The sequence below is a fragment of the Podarcis pityusensis genome (assembly GCF_964106645.2).
Source record: "Podarcis pityusensis genome assembly, chromosome: 17".
Taxonomy (NCBI): domain Eukaryota; kingdom Metazoa; phylum Chordata; class Lepidosauria; order Squamata; family Lacertidae; genus Podarcis; species Podarcis pityusensis.
The window spans coordinates 4089974-4106513 of NC_138042.1; the positions used below are offsets into that span (position 1 = coordinate 4089974).

At 45.9% G+C, this 16540-nt stretch overlaps 2 protein-coding genes across 2 annotated transcripts in view; one reads left to right on the plus strand and one right to left on the minus strand.

The window, feature by feature from the left end:
• Positions 1-1260: 1260 nt before the first annotated feature.
• Positions 1261-11523, minus strand: IDH3G (isocitrate dehydrogenase (NAD(+)) 3 non-catalytic subunit gamma). The gene is made up of 14 exons (XM_080987287.1): positions 10925-11523; positions 10045-10086; positions 9055-9066; positions 7966-8063; positions 7688-7800; positions 6841-6901; positions 6085-6217; positions 5204-5337; positions 4724-4826; positions 4020-4166; positions 3578-3672; positions 3027-3087; positions 1947-2042; positions 1261-1489 (listed from the first exon to the last, which is right to left on the minus strand). The coding sequence occupies exons 1-14, from the start codon at positions 10991-10993 to the stop codon at positions 1487-1489; spliced, it is 1167 nt and encodes a 388-aa protein (XP_080843413.1). The 5' UTR covers positions 10994-11523; the 3' UTR covers positions 1261-1486.
• A 731-nt stretch (positions 11524-12254) lies between these two features.
• The window catches only part of RPL10 (ribosomal protein L10), a 5143-nt gene continuing 857 nt past the window's right edge, over positions 12255-16540 (plus strand). Inside the window, exons 1-4 of the mRNA XM_080987286.1 lie at positions 12255-12413; positions 14061-14119; positions 16020-16127; positions 16214-16352. Of these exons, the coding sequence (XP_080843412.1) occupies positions 12391-12413; positions 14061-14119; positions 16020-16127; positions 16214-16352 (329 nt within the window). The 5' untranslated portion in view covers positions 12255-12390. The remainder of the gene's footprint in view (positions 12414-14060; positions 14120-16019; positions 16128-16213; positions 16353-16540) is intronic.

Sequence of the window (16540 nt, forward strand, 5' to 3'; positions counted from 1 at the left end):
AAGACCGCACTGGAGGAGGACGTCTTGAGGATCAGGTTCTCAACTCCTGTGAGGGGAAAGGGGTTAGAGTTACTCCCTCTAAGCGAAGTTGTTCTTCTACTTCCCTTCTGGGATTGATATCTTGGGTGTGCAGTGGTATGGAGGGAGGGTGGTGGTGGTAAAAGTTCACACTGCCACAGAGTAGAATGGAAGTTCAGAACAAAACTCACCTTGAGAAATATCAGCCCCTCATTGTAAAAGAAAAAGCAAACTTAGAAGGTCCCCAATACACCAGGGATGGGGAGCCTCTCCCAGCCCAGGGCCACACACACTTCCAAGGGCTGGGCTGGAAGCAGCGCTAGGAGTCAGAGGCAAAGTTGACAGAGCAACCGATGTGACTCTTACCTTAGGTGGACTGTCACCTACTGCACCTGTGTGAAGTCAGAGGTTTCTACATACACACCTCTACAGCCAGTCACATGAGCCATTAATGCAGTTCCAAGGACACATTCCAGCTGGGCAAAAGCACTCAAGGACACAGAGCAGGTCCGGTACGGGATGCAGCCTGGTGGAGAGTTCTGGAGGACTAGAGTGCCACATCCAGCCTGTGGGTCTGAAATTTACCACACCTAAGACAGCTCAACAAGGTCTGCATGAACCTAACCATTTACCAGGAGGCTGCTTTCTGTATAGACCTCTCCTGCTGCCCTGGAGTGCATGTTTCTAGTCCCTGACTGTAAAGATAGGATTTTAAGTCTAGGCAGTGCTTGATTGGGGGCAAAGCATTAGTAGGCTGCAGCTCTTTAGTGCTCCCCACTGCTAGCAGCAGCAGAAGTCATATGCTGCTTGCAGAATTTAGCTTTTATATCACCATTCTCTTTGGCATTCACAAAATCCATTGAAAATTAAGTGTGTCTTTCTGTACTGTGTTGGAACAAAGGGATGTGCAGCTGTAGCCACAGGAAAACCTGCTTCTTTAAAAACCGACACAATCTTAGATTCCAGTCTGCAGGTGCCATGGTGGTAGGTTATACTGCAAGAAGCAGCCAGCTCCCTTCCCTAAGTAGGGGAGTCTGGCCCTTGTATTTGGCTGCTCCCTTAGCCAGTCCTTGATTGTAAGTTCCTTCAGTGTAAGTCACCAGGATCCTTCCCTACGATAAAAACCATGCTCCATAGCCCGAAACTTCCCTCTCCCCTGCTGCTCTCTCTCACCACACCATTAATCCACTTAGCTGTGCTTATCTACTAGTCAGCCTAAAAGCAGGAGACACAGAGACATGATAGGCCTCACATTTCCATTTATTTCCCTTTCATGAGGTGGGTATGAATTGCCATCTTACACACTATATACAGAAGATGGGAGTTTGTGCTTGGCTAGTTCACAATGGAACAGTCTGTTCTAGTCACAGGCAGCAGTTGCTCCGGCCTCCTTCAGGCAGACATGAGGGGTATTTGTTTCAGTTGCAGCTCAAACAGCTATTGAGCCTGGTTCCTTGGCTTCAGAATGTCACTAAAAAACAATAACAGGCAAAGGTAAAAAGAATTGAATAGCAAAGCTGGCTACACAGACTTAGAACTACTTATATTTCATTCTGCCCAACCTCACACTGGTTAATCACTAAAATTCCCATTTTGTAAAGAGGCAAAGCCTAAGGCAAGGACAAGTGAAGTTTAAAACTGCTCGGCTTCAGTTGCAGGAGGATCCTTTGTGTCCCCGCAGCCCCTAAATTCTGCTGTTACCAGTGCCCCCTAAGCCCCTGCCCTTCCTTCTCCTGCCTTACATCCAATCCCTAAAGGCAGAAGCTGCTCAGTAAGGACAAGCAAGTACAATCATACAAAAACATTGGTATGACGACATTGGTCTGCACTTCATCAAAATCTTATAACTTCCCTTCCTCACCTTCCACTTCAACCATCCCCCCCCCCCTTTGAGAGCTGCAAACCTGTCACCTTCCTACCCAACTCACCATTGCCAGGTTCGGGTTAGATTTTTTGATCTGTTGCAGGATGGACTGAACAGCTGCTGAGGTTGTACCCTGGCCCCCAATATCTGGTGTGTGAGTCTGGAGAGGAAAAATAAAGAAAAAAGCTGTATTAAGCCACCTTCACTCACAACCACCCCTTCACAGTCTTCAGTTTAGTTAACTAGCAGTCTGTCTTCAAACTTTTGGGAGCCAAAAAACCCCTTCAGCCCAAACATGCATTTTGGGACCTTCATTTTTTTACTGTTTAATTTATCTGTAAACACTGTTGCAAGCCACTCGAACATTTGGTGTATCTGCACTGCAATTATCCCTTTGTCCCAGCACAACACTGGAAACTGCACTTCCCAAAGGGATGGGAGAGCTAGAGATATCACCAAGGTAAAAACTATTTCCCATGGCATCCACAAATGAAAATGCCAAATAGGCAACAGACGTTTGTAGTGAAGATGGGCTACCTACTCAAAGTGTAAGGACAGTTACCAAGGGCAACCCACATGCAGACGCATACATACATGCTGTGGTTGTGCACATATGATGGTGCACTCTTGGAAACCTGTGGCTCTTGACCAATTGAAGGGATAGACTATTCCGCCCAACCTTCTTTCCACAATGCCACCAACTTGATACTTCTGCTCCCCCACTGTACCAACTGACACAAACTTCTTCATTTACTTCTCACTACAAGTCCCTGCGTTGCTGTACAAGTCATGGCCATGTTCTCTGATCCAATTGCACCCCCAGTAGGGCACATGGACTAGTACCTGCTCAGCCATCCTTGCCATGCCTTAGGGATCTTTAGAGACTCATGGGCCCAATGGCTGCATCCTTCACACTTGCTCTAGGAATCATTTAGACCCGCACCCTAAAAGCCTGACATGGATTGGCAAGTCACATTTTGGGTGCCCTCCGAAACAAACAAGAAATCAATCTGAGATATTTGACAATGGTTTTTAAGTCCTCTGCTGGTATGTACAGACCCAAGAAGAACACCCAGTAGCTAACAGCCCATATCCCCAATTCTCTTGATAGGCCATTGGCCTGGGAAGGGAATAAACAACTCACTTCTGCTTCGTCCATAGAGGCCAGAACTGCCTTGCGGATAATTGATGCATGGTTGTGCAGTCTGCAATGAACAACAGGTGAAGTGGTGAGAAACAGCAGCACAAATGCAGTCTCTCTTCCCCCACCCTCCCCTATTATGATGGAAGAATCTGCCACTGAGACAAACATTTCATTTTTGTCTCACGCTTTCCCCAAGACGATCAGGTAAGTGTGCAGTAGCTCCCACATTTTAGATACATCTCTCCACCTAGTGTCTCCCAATAATTTAGTGGCTGAGTAGATATTTGAACTTGGGAATGCCTAGAGCAGGTGAAGGGAATCTTTGTTCTCCCCAGATGTTGCTGAACTACAACTCCCATCAGCCATTGCAAGCACCGTCAGGGATGATGATGGCAACATCTGGAGGGCCAAAGGTTCCACACCCCCATCTTAGAGGCTAACCCACTATGCCACATTGGCTCTCATAGTTGGGAAATGGGGAAACAATTGCAGCAGTTTTATTAGGCAGTGGCGGCAGCAGCTGAGAAAGGGAAAGGGGTATGCGCACGTACTTGAGGTGGTCCAGCATCATGCAGCTGGCGAGCAGCATGGCTGTGGGGTTGGCAATGTTCTTGCCAGCAATGCTCTTGCCAGTATTGCGCGTGGCCTGAAGAGGGAGAAAAGAGAGATCAGGCATTGAGAGAGCAAGCTATATTGTCTGAGGGAGCAAGAGGGTTTTCCAAAATGAAAGAAACCAACATAGAATAATGGAGAGGCAAAGATACAAGTGGCCTGTTTTTTTGCTGGTGTGTTCAGCTCTCTTCCATCTCCCTCAGTTTTCTTCCAGGCAATGCTTATTGGAGAGATCCTGGTGCTCAGGCCCATCTGGAAGCCAGAGCCTCTGCCTTAGGAGCCCTTTCTCACTCCGTCAAGTAGCATTCCTGCCCTCGGTGCTTCTTCATCACAACCCCACTTTACTGGAGCCTGACATCTACCACCCTCTCAAAAACTCACCGTTTCAAAAACTGCATAATCACGCCCGTAATTGGCACCTGGCACCAGGCCCGGGCCCCCAACCAGTCCAGCACAGACGTTGTTGACAATGTTGCCGTAGAGGTTAGGCATAACCATGACATCAAACTGCTGTGGACGGGACACCAGCTAGGAAAATCAGAGACAGCAGTGAGTGTAAAGGTGAGAGTAGTGATTCATGTCCCCTCCTCTCCCCACCCATCCCAACAGTGATGAAGTTTCAGGTCTGCCTGGAAGCTTTCATAAAAGCACTCCTAATTTAAACAATTTCTCTGAATGATCTGCAAAAGTCACATATTCTAAACAGGAAGTTACATTATTAGCCAACTTGTTTTCCCTCCAAAGTAAATCCTGAGAAATGTCTTCCGTTTCCTTTATAACAATTGCTTTGACTATTACAAAACTTGACATTTCCAGTTCTCGTGATTCTATTTTAAAAAAAACAAACAAAACAAAAAAACCCAAAGTTATGCTTGTGGGCACAAAATGCTGGGACTGACTCCTGTGCATGTTTAATCCATGTGAATGGATTAAGGTGGTAATCTGAAAGCGACTTACGGTGGCAATCCCTGAACAGCAGTGCCAAAGAGAATGAAGAACACAAAGATTTGAGCTGTCTACAAAGAAGACTCAGGTGTCCTGTGTTTGAAATGGCAGCTAGACATAAACCTAGAACATCCAAGTACCTGCATAGTAGTGTTGTCGACAATCATGCTCTCAAATGTGATGTTTGGGAAGCCAGCTGCCACCTCTTTGCAACACTGCAGGAAAAGGCCATCACCCAGCTTCCTAACATGGGAGAAAAAGAGGGGAAATTTCAGCCAGAGCTGCAGCAAAGGCACCACAAACTGTAGAGGCAGCAAATGTTTGTGGTATTCCTGAACAAGAGCAGAAAGGTCTATGATGCTAGCGTACAGTCAGGCTTGTACAGCCTACCTCTTCCACACAGAACAGAAACCTGATCCCTGACTTGGCAGCCTAGGAATAAAATTTCACAGCACAATGGCCTGATTTGCAGGGTGCATAAATAAGAATTGAGGCATCTCCTACTGGGCACAAGTTGTGGCACACTTTACACCACTGAGCCAGAACCCCCCCCCCAGCTACACCCATTCCTGCTCCCACACACGTACGCTGAAGAAAGGCCTACATGTTCCCTAACGTACATGATGTTTGCCTTGTGGACGGCGGTCACCTTCTTGCGCCCAGCTTCATGCGCCAGCTTGAAGGCGTATTCTGCGATGCGCAGCGACTTGGTCCTTGTGATGATCTTCAGGCTCTCCACTACACCAGAAACGCTCTGGAGGGGGCAGGGGCAGAACAGGCAAAATCAAAACTCCTAGTTTCTACCTCTAGCTCAGTTGGGACTGGGTGGGAAATGATGTCCTACTTGGAAAGATTACTGCAGTCCTTGGAGGGATTGCCAGTTTTAGGAAACCAACTTTCTGCTTGTGGTTTTCCCCTATGATGTATCATAGAACCCTGGTTAGAGGCCATCTATTTAATTGAGCAAGAGCTGCAGGCTTCGCCTGTTTTTTCCACACCCATACGAGACAAAGCAAATGTCTGTGAGTGAGTGAGTGAATATGCTAGTATGGAGGAGCTTTTACAGAGCCAGTCCCTGTGACTGAAAAAAGCCACTTGCCAACATCTTGGTTTTTGTCAGGAGGAACCATTTGGAAGTACGCAATCACAGGAAGGAATCCCTGGAATGGAAGGATGAGAGCCAGACTGAACCCCTGGACTGTCAGTTGCTGGCCACCATCATACAATCTTTGACACCTCACTAAAAGGTCACTTGCCATATAGCAGGACTATCCCATCACCACCCAATCCTGATCATGATATGCCACAAGCAGAGAGTCAGTATGCTTTAGAAGGAAAGGAAAGGAAAGGAAAGGAAAGGAAAGGAAAGGAAAGGAAAGGAAAGGGAAAAAGCCCACCTGGAGAGGAAACAACACTGCCCCAATGCAAATAGGGTTGAGGAGGGAGGGGGATTTGGGGAGAAATAAAGAGGGCAAAAGTGGTTGCCTCTGCTAATTAGCACCTCGTGCTCCAGGCTGCTGTATTCTCCCTCCGTGTTCTCTCGGACTATGAGTATGTCAATGTCATGGTGCCTGGTTGCCACTCCTCGAAGGCTCTTGCAGTGAATCACATTAGCAAACAGATCCAGATTTGTGCTGTGGAATCAGAGAAGGAAAGGAAAAGGTCACACGGCACAGATTCTACTCAGAATAACAACTGTTGTGATTCTGTGTACTTCAGAAAGCACAATTGTTCCTTTTGCCCCAGATCCACTTTCTCCCTACTTTCGCCAATTGCCTTAACAAGAGTATCGTCTTGCTAGGAGAGATGAACCTCATATGCTATGGATGATGACCAACCCACATCATTGGAAATGAGATTCTGTGGCACACCTGGATGGGAGCAGGAGGGCTGATGGGTCTGGCTGTGATGCAGGATCACACCCAACCAGCAAGAATGCTGTCGCTTGCTTTTCCAATGTGCTTCCCAGCTCAGCAGACCAGAAGCAAAACCACACCAAGGAACAGAGGGCAGATAATGTGTGGGTAGCATACTAGAGTAACACGTCAGTTCTGTGACTTGTGGCATCACTATGGTAAGCAATACAGAAATTAAGACTACTGGCCACATTTACATACTTCCTTCCACTTCCACTATTTTTTTTAAGCCTCTAGACAGGGGTAGAAAATGGAAATGAATGGTTGTATATGGACTAAACCACACTCCCAACTCTTAGGGCTCTGCTTGGCAACTGGGCTAAGCCTCTCTCTCAACTCACCGCATTATGTTGTTCCGGGACTTGTGAGAAGGTGGTAAGTTATGGTTCGTCTCGATATTTCCTATAAAGCCAGGAAAAGAGAACAGTTAATAAGAGGATTCACTCCCTGGCCTTAGTAAACATAACACACCAATATGGGGCAATCTGAAAATTGCAGCTATATAAATTGTCCTCTTTCCTGATGGGTTAGAAACAAACGTGGATAAAATATCAAGCCTGGGAAATCTGGATTCAGATTCCACAGCAGTCAAACATGTACTGAGAGGCTGTTAGTTTCAGTTCCTCCATCCACAAAATGGGAATAAGCAGCACCAGTTTTCCAGAGCTGTCACAAGGATGAAATATTAGATATAGGTTTAAATGCAGCAGAGTATTGGACTATGACCTAAGAGATCAGGGTTCAACTCCTCACTCAGCAGTGACGCTCACTGGGTAACCTTGGGCCAGTCACCATCTCTTAGCCTAACCTACCTCACAGGATTGTTGTGAGGATGAAATGGGGAGGAGGAGAACCATGCACACCATCTTGAGCTCCTTGGAAGACAGAGATGGTATATAAATGTAATAAAAAAATAAGCATCTTCAAATACTGTTAAGGCGAAACCTAGAATAGGCTCGTTTTGGACTGAAGAGGGAAGAAGGAAAGGGGACCAGATGAATCCAAAATGTGGCTTTGGAAAATAAATGGATACTGGCCTTTACTAAGCCCATGCAGCCCAGTAAAACAAATCTGCCCTTTCCAACCGACCCCTGAAAAGATACACAGGACACCCCTTTCTCCTCCTTTCGACTTCACTTTATGCAGAACTTGGCACAATTCTGCATGCTGTGAAAAGCAAAGGATCACCTTTGAGGGCTACACGGTTGCGCCGGATGGCCATGAGAGCATTCTGCATGTCCTCTTCAGATCCCTCTGAGCTGACCAGAACTTCCTCAAAGTCCACAGGCACAGTGGCATGCCTGGGGTAGAGAGAAGAGAAGGGTGGGGCAGTCAAGGTGAATTCCAGCCATGGCTTTGAGAGGCAAAAAGTGTCTATTAGTTAGCAGGACAGGTCAGTGCACACAAGCAGGCCTTCTGGGTCTTATGCACAGCTCTGGAGAGGCACACAGAGAGGAAATTTGTACCTGAACACCTCCTTGACATGAAGCATAAGCTCCGGCCCAATCCCATCTCCAGGAATCATTGTCACAGTATGGCGTCCCCCATATTTGGCTGGTGGGGGCTGTGGAGAAAGAGGTGCAGGTTTAGGCAGTTTAGAACAAAATCTTGCAAATCATAATCCTTTCGGCTAGGCCACACCCCTGCCCAGGAATCTTAGGAGGCCTTTGTTCTCGGTCACTACACATCCCTGCCATGCTCATCTAGGCCAATGCCTTTCAGACAAGCCTCCAAAGAACCCTTTCCACACTGACATGCAGAGTCTGCTATGAAATGCCCCCACCCACACTGCAGAGGGTTCTGGGGCATTTTCTAAGTCTCCCACTCAGTTTGCATGGAGTGCTTGGTCAGGCCTACTGGGCTTCACTGTCACCCCTTGCTAACTAGGGGGAGCATCCTAGAACATGCTCAGCACTTCTCTATGCCTACACAAAGCATGGAAGGCAAACAAGCTGGTTCACCCTTATGGATCTTCCTTCCCTATGAGGAACCCCTGACAAGCTTCTGATGATCAGGAGAGCTTAAAAACAACAAGGGTATAGATTCTTTGTTCAAAGTGAAGAATGAAACCCTGAGAGTCCTAGATCCCAGCCAGGTAACACCGGCTGCTCTATTCTAACCAGCAGACCACCCCATTCTCACCTCATTCTTTTAGCTTGCTACACTACAGTCAACCAGCACTAAGGATTGTCATGATATGCTCAATTGCCTTGAATTTTAGCCACTCTGACCTTTGGTTTCCAGTGGTAAATATAGACACCAGTATTCCCAACCCTTATCAAACCCCATTCAGGAGACAGTGTTTCCAAAACCAAATTGAAGAAAGGTTTAAGCCCACTATTTCCAACTTGGGAGAGGAGGCTAAAGAACAACTTAGGACTAATGGTTCATATATTCTAGCTCAGTAGTGTCAGTCTTAGCAGCCACCCTTTGCCAGTTACCATCCAACTTGGGACATTTGCAGCCTGATGAATACTTGATAATTGGAATAGGAGACTTAAACCCATTGGCTGTAACTCCAAGTTTAAAATTGAAATGGTAGGAAAACTACTTACAATAGTCTGTTGCTGTAGGCAATGTATCAGGAACAGATATTGGAAAGATGGGAAAGAAAAAAAGGAACAAGAGTTTCACAGGCAGCAGTGTAAAGAAAAATATATTGTTAACCATACATTTGCCAAGATCCTTCATCGAGCATTTTAACCAGCAGAGTGATTTACAATCTCTTATGTCCTTAGAGCCATTACAATACTGTGATTTACAGAGCGTAACTTCCTCTGTGTACTGCAATAGTCAAAGATTTCTGGGACTCCCAATTTTCATTTTTAAACAAATATTACCAGGATTCTAACCCTCACGGACACCAGCTGTAGTGAACAGGGAAGCCAGAATGTATTAAGGACTACAAGACCAAACTTCCAAGGGTCCAGAAAGTAAATCTGGTGCCTCTGAAATGTTATCCACTGATCTTTTTAATTTTTCCATGTATTTGGAAAGTTAGCTGCTTGCTACGCATTTGGATACCTCTTTAAGAGATCATAACCAAATTTTGCACAACAGTTCGTGAATCAAGGAGCAGGTTTCCATCTATGTTGTGATAAAATTGGATGCCATTTTGAATCATGATAATGGACTGAACCTTTGAAAACTGTACTGATTTTAATCATTGATTTTAAAAGGTACAAGGCTGTTAGTACCTTGTAATTTCCCTACACAGTTAATAAGTCAGTATTATTACTCCAACTGAACAGAGAGAAGACATGGAAAAGGCAGGTCAATATGGCAGAGCCCATTAGAACATCTTCCTCCAAGAGATGAAACTGTCCTAGATTGCAACATTTTGTTTGCATACCAGATTTGATCCCAACTCCTCGGGTGCCCAATCAGTAAAGAGATTAGAAACAGACGTCACATTAGGACCATTTACATCCCCCTTCTGTCCATAGACAGCTGTCAGTGAATTTGTGGGGGAAACAACAGAACACAAGAGTGCCTCCCCTAACATCTCTCTGTGACAAAGGATAGCAAGCACAAGCAATACAAACCGAGGCCACATTCCTGCGACTGCCATCTGTTAGAGCCTGCACCTGTGAGGGAGAGAGAAAAACAGTATAGGCTAAGGAAGGTGATTTGGGGAATCCAGAAATAAAGGATTCTTACAAGACAGGAATGAAACACTAGGTGTCCTGCCTGACTCTTGTGAAATTCCAGGTTTGAGCGAGATCTTTCATTTACTCCCCTTTGCCAGAAGCTAAAGATGGATATTTGATCTGTCAAAGCGTTCTTGCTCAACTGTCCCATCAAATATGATCAAATATTTATTGCTAATGAAGGGTTCAAATCCACATTCAGCCATGAAGCTCCCTGGGTGACTGTGGGCCAACCTCTCACAGGGTTGCTGTTGTGAGGATAAATGGGGAGCAACAGGAAAAGTGTGAACCACCTTGAGCTCCCTGGATGAAAGGTGGGAGATAAATGCAATTAATAAATAAGTCTGTATGAAAGCAATGGGTGGCAGTTATTCCAGACTCATTACTATAGAGGTTACTAATCCTAATCATCATCATCATCTCGTGCAAACGGGGCTGTTTCCTTTCCTTTAATTTCCTTGGTTGTGCTTTTAGCCCTTTAATTCTTCTCTCCTAGTCTCATATCTATTGCCCAATCAAAATTATCTGCTACGCAACGAGTCCCAAAGGAAGCGTCCAATAAAAAAACTTTCCATAAGAGGCCAGCCAATGCGAAAGCACCATTCTCCTTTTGTCCCACCCACCGCCTGCTTCCTTAACCAATCGGAAACATGGCAACGGTTGCCCCAGCCCGCCCACCCACTCCCCTGAGAGGAAACTAAGGTAGCGGCGCCGGTTTCTCTTCACCTCCGGACAAGGTCAATGTTCACAACCGCAGTCGAAACCGTCGACTTACCGAGCGGGACGCCAACAAGGCGGGCCTCCACAGCTGCCTGCCAGTGTACAAAACTGCCGAAGCCGCCATCCTTGAATCTTCTGAGGGGGGCGAATTAAGAGGAGTCCTATCCAGATACCGCGAGACCTGTGACGAAATCCCGTAAGAAACCGCGTCTTCCTGCACAAGCGGCGGCGGGAGGAGCGCATGCGCAGTAAAGTTGCTTTAGCCTGTCTCTTCCAACAAAGCTTGAGATCCTTATAATTCCCGGTGGATATTTTCCGGGATTCCTAACATTCTCATTCGTACTTTGCAACCGTAAATAACTCACAGCTGCCATTTTATTAGTTATTAACCCAGCAGGTCGTAATGTCCAAAGGAAGCAGGGCTCGCAGTAGGCGCCAAACGAATAGAAATTCGTTTAATTATTCTGCTCTTCGTTTAGTGTTGCTTTTGCTTATTTATGATTTCAACTGAATGCAACGAGAGCTGCAATGCATCCTTAGTAAGAGTAGAACTGTGCAAGCAAGGACGTCTTAATAAAATTGCTCCTCGTTTCGGGGTTGAAGACTATACGGAAAGCCAGCAGGTTAAATGATACATACTGGACTTCAATGTGAATTAAGTCTTTGTTTTGTTTTTCTGTAAACTTTCGACAAAATTGCTTATAACAGCAACGTTAATAAAACAACTATTACTCTGTTTCCCAAGTTGATCTGAACTGGTTTACCTCATTATTATGGTACTGTAAAATAATATGTTTAGCATTTTACACCCCCGGTGACCCATTTTTTGTTACTCATGTACAGTACATGTTTTATTATTTATGTGTACAATGATAACATAAATAGTATACAGGAGGTAAAGATATATAGATGTATAAAAAGAACAACTATGTTACTGTATTTCGAAGTGCCAAGTAAGAGCGGAGGTCGACAGAGGCTTTGCAGCGCCTTCCCATGAATAAAGACCTTGAAAACCTAACTCAAAAGCCATGGGCAATTCCACACGTTATATAGTTCAAAATACTGAGGGTATTATAACGATCAGCACTGACATGAGGGTGGTTGTTGTTTTTAAGATCTCCCATCTAAAAAATTTCGGCAGCAAATGTATGTTCAATTGCACGGGCATCTCCTTCGCCCTTCTATCCCTCAGTTAAAGGCTTAAACGTCCACTCAAATGAAGGCAGAATCAACCCGGAAGCTAATGTGTCGCACCGACCTTCCGGATACGTTAAGCTGCTTCCGGTCCAGACAAGGTCCAACCTCTGTGTCCGCGGCCGTCCTAGAGCGGCAGCGTTGATAAGCAGCGCGCAGGCGCGCTCCCCGCTCTCTTTCCGCTCGGCGAGGTGAGTACGCGGGTGAGGCGGCTGCGGCGCGGCTTGGGCCCGAGAGCGAGAAGCAGGCCCCGCGCTCGGCCCGCTTCCCTTTGCGGCCCCGGACTGACTCTCTCTCTCTCTCTCTTTGCCTCTCAGACCTGCAGCCATGGGCCGCCGACCCGCGCGCTGGTGAGTTGGGCCGCCCGGAGGACGGGCGGGCAAGGCCGGGAGGAGGCCGCGTGGCCGCTCCGTCGGGGGCTGGCGAGGGCGCGGGGAGGCGGCTCTGCCAGGAACGGGAGTGGAGAGGCCCAAAGGGGTCTCTCCTGGCAGCCGCATCTCCCGCTTTCCTCTTCTGGCGGGGGCCGCGATCGGGGTGGACGAGGGTGGGCGACCGAAACGGGCCCCGCCTTGGGGGCTCTGGGCTTTCACGGCTTGCTTGTGGCCCGTGGACCCTTCTGCGTTGCCGCCTGTGGTGGTTCTTAGCAGCAAGGTTGCTTTCGTGGGACGGCTATTAGACCCCAAGCACGCACCCCGTACACACAACACACACACACACACCCGTGAGTTTAGCATAAAAAGATGAGATTTCTGACACATTTGAGCAAGGGCTGCCTGCCTCATTTTGCATCCTGCCTCCTAGCAGTGGCCAGTTGTATGCATGCATCAGAAACCCTTAAGCGGGACATGAAGGCTGAAGCCTCCCCGTGTTCTTTGTCCCTAATATCCATAATGTTTGTGGTTTGGGTGGTAGTCACTGCTAGTTGTACTCAGAGTAAGCCCACTGAAGCAAGCAGGTTCACTAATTTCAGTGGATGCACTCTTGAGTAGGATGCAGTTGAGTACAGTATGATACTAATATGTGTGAGAGTCTTCAGAGTGCTTCACATAAATATTCTTTATTTTATTCTTACAACACTAAGCATTAGATCCTAAGCTTAGAGGGTTGAGACTGAAAGTGGCTTTGCCTGAGACCACATAATGGCCTGGTTCAGACTTTCATTCAAAGCCTCATAAACTTTTATGAAGCCAGGCACTAGCCATTCTATCACACACCACCCCCAGCAGGCCAGCATAAATCCAGATTTCCTGGTTGTGTCTTAATATAAGCCAAGATCTTTGCATAGAAACTGATGAGGAATAGGAGACATACTTCTCACAAGTGCCCATTCCAAGCTTCAAAAGCCATGGTTTGTTGAGCCGAAAACGATTGTCCAAACCATGGTGTAACTTTGAGGTAAACATTGCTGCAGAAATTACTGTTGATCTTGGGATGGGAGCCAGATCTGTCAGCCAAATGTATAGGGAAAGTAGAAGTTATTGGGTTCACAGAACTTCCCTTACTGTTAAGAAAGAGTACTAGTATGAAAATAAAAGCCAATAAATACAGATAAGTGTCTACATGCTCTTTATTAATTGTATGAGACATATTTTTAATTTAGCACTTGCTTGGTAGCCATAGAGCAGCAAGAAATTGAATGTGGCAAGTGAGCAGACTAGCAACATGGAAGAAGGATTCTGTTCCTTATGTTTGCCCAGCATAGACATGCAATGAGCTGCTGAAGGAAGGTTGGAGCTCTTCATCCTTCCACTGCTAAACTCCATTAGGCTAGTAAATTGGTTTAAAAGGCTAATATCTGGGACTGCATCTTGGACCAGTTTCTAACCCACCAACCCCCAATCAGATGTGAATGACCAAAGGCAAGGGTTGATGGGAGCTGTAGTTCAACAACCTATGCAAGGCTATAGGTTCCCCATTTCTGGTTTAACATATTCAGCAGTTGTGACTTTAATTTCAAAAAATTGTTTCTGACTACCTTATCTGTATTTTTCTTCTAGTTATCGATACTGCAAGAACAAGCCTTACCCCAAATCCCGTTTCTGTAGAGGTGTTCCTGGTAAGTTAATATATTTATTTTTGCCTGATGAACTGTTAAATTGAACTTCATGCATTCAGATAGGAATGTAGAATTTATTTTTTTTTTAAAATGATATTTATTAAGATTTTCAAAAATACAGAAAGTAAGAATTAAAATACATTCAAAGCCTTATTTTCATACACCCACTTTCCGGGACTCCCCCCTTCCCCCACCCCTACCATATTCCTCTTTCATATTGTTGGCTCCACAAGCTCTCAGTTCTAATTGAAACTTAATTTGTTTAGACCATTATTCGAATTTAAAATTTATACACTCCTCATCAATACCCTTAATAAAAAGACAAAAATTCTCTCCCCAGGGCCCACCCCATTTTCATTCCACAATTTCCCTTTTTTTAATGATAAGGACACCCCACACAATAGAAATATAAGAAATAAGAAATAAAAAGTATAATAGATGAGAAAAAGCTCATTCAGAAAAAAAAAAGTTGATAAGCCTTTGGATTCTAGTTCTCCCCCCCCCTGTCTCCGGTTTAATTTCCCCCTGACCACCAAACCATGTTATCTGCCTGGAATTCTTAAAGTCCATAAATCGCCTATTTCCCCCAACTCCTTGCTGGCTTTTTCTTTTTATAATTATTTTTTAAAACATTTAACTTCAAATCTTTAATAAAACTCCCCCCATTGTTCTTTCCAAGTTGTAGTCCAGTTTCCTCTTGTTCCGCTGCTGAAACGTTCTAATTCAGAAGCTTAATAACTCTGCAGGGATTATTATTATTCAGGAACAAAAACTTGCGTTCAGTCCCTTCCTTTCTTCAATAGAAAATTCTATTGTCTCCTTTAGCTGAACACCCTGTAGACAAAATATTATTTCCGTTTTGCAGCTTTCCCAGAAGATAACCAGTCCTGTAAAATTCCAATGGTGTTTTTCCACTTACGACCATCTTTGTAATGTCCCAAAACTCCTCTAGGGGGATTGTTGTAACTTTGTTTTCTCTAGTCCAAAAGTTCGATTGTTATCCATGTTTTCGCCATTTTGTATCCAAATTTTAGCGAGTTATAGCAAATTGTAACAAATTTAACCAGCAAAGTTCTCATAATAAAGTCCTCTCTGCTTTCCGACTTTGACAGCTACTTTGACAGCTGTCAAAATCTCCGACTCTTTTCACCAGGCTCTCTCTTCAATCACCCCGGTTCCCGGGGGGGGGGTTACGTTTCTTCTCCCTCAATTCTTCCTCCAGCACAGTTCTTATAGTTCCCCATCGTGGAATTCTTAGTTTTAATCAGCAATACACATCTTTTTGGACCTTGGTTTCCCCGTCCTTGTTTTGGAAGGTTTACAGTAGGGGGGGGGGACTGACTTCCTTTTTGGATCCCCCCCCGCTCGTGTCCAATCCGAAAAAAAAAAATTCTTTTTTTTTTTCTCCTTTTGAACCCGGTTTCCAAATTACTCACGGGTTGTTGTTAAGAAGTCCGAATTTTCAATGGAAGAAGTCAGCGCTCTCCGCCGGATGGCATGCGGCTGCGCTCGGCAGGGATAGCAGAGGACTCAAAGCACCACGCTTCTCCCCGGCACCCGATCCGTAGCCTTTAAAAAGGCTCCTTCACGAGTCGGGAGGGCGCTAGCGGTGCCAGCCGAGTCTCCATGTCCACGGCCTCCGTGGCCGTGGTTTTTAAGGGTCCCCGCATCGCCGGTGCGGTAGGACCCAGCCCCTGCCAAGCAGGCTCCCTCCGGAGCTCGGAGGGAGTCCGCCATTCGGCGATGGCGCCAACCCGGAAGTCCAGGAATGTAGAATTTAATCCAACAGAGGATAGCCTGATGAGACTTAATTGCCTGGTCAGAGTGGATTGCACCTAATTTGGCCTGTTAGGAAATCCGAGTTTTAGTGAACTGGCTGATACTACTTTCTATTCTTCAGATCCCAAGATCAGGATTTTTGACCTGGGCAGGAAGAAGGCCAAGGTTGATGAGTTCCCACTCTGTGGGCACATGGTGTCAGACGAATATGAGCAGCTTTCATCAGAAGGTACAGAGCACCAAAAGACCACTCAAACCACTCATTTTGCTGTGCTTCAACGGTCTGTCCCATTCACCCTGTCTCTCTTTCTGCAGCTCTAGAGGCCGCCCGTATCTGTGCCAACAAATACATGGTAAAAAGTTGTGGTAAAGATGGATTTCACATCCGTGTGCGCCTGCACCCCTTCCATGTCATCCGCATCAACAAGATGTTGTCATGTGCTGGAGCTGATAGGTGAGGAATGGGTAGAGACCCAGTTCTGGTGTTAAAATTGACCTTGCAGTCAATTAAGCCGACCAGCCCCTGCTGCTATCGGGGGGTGGTGTGCACTGACTGCACACAGTAACTCCCTTGGTTGTGTACGTGCTCTGTTCCTTGTACAGTGCACCTTAAGGGACCCTGGGAACACTTGAGTCCTGGTG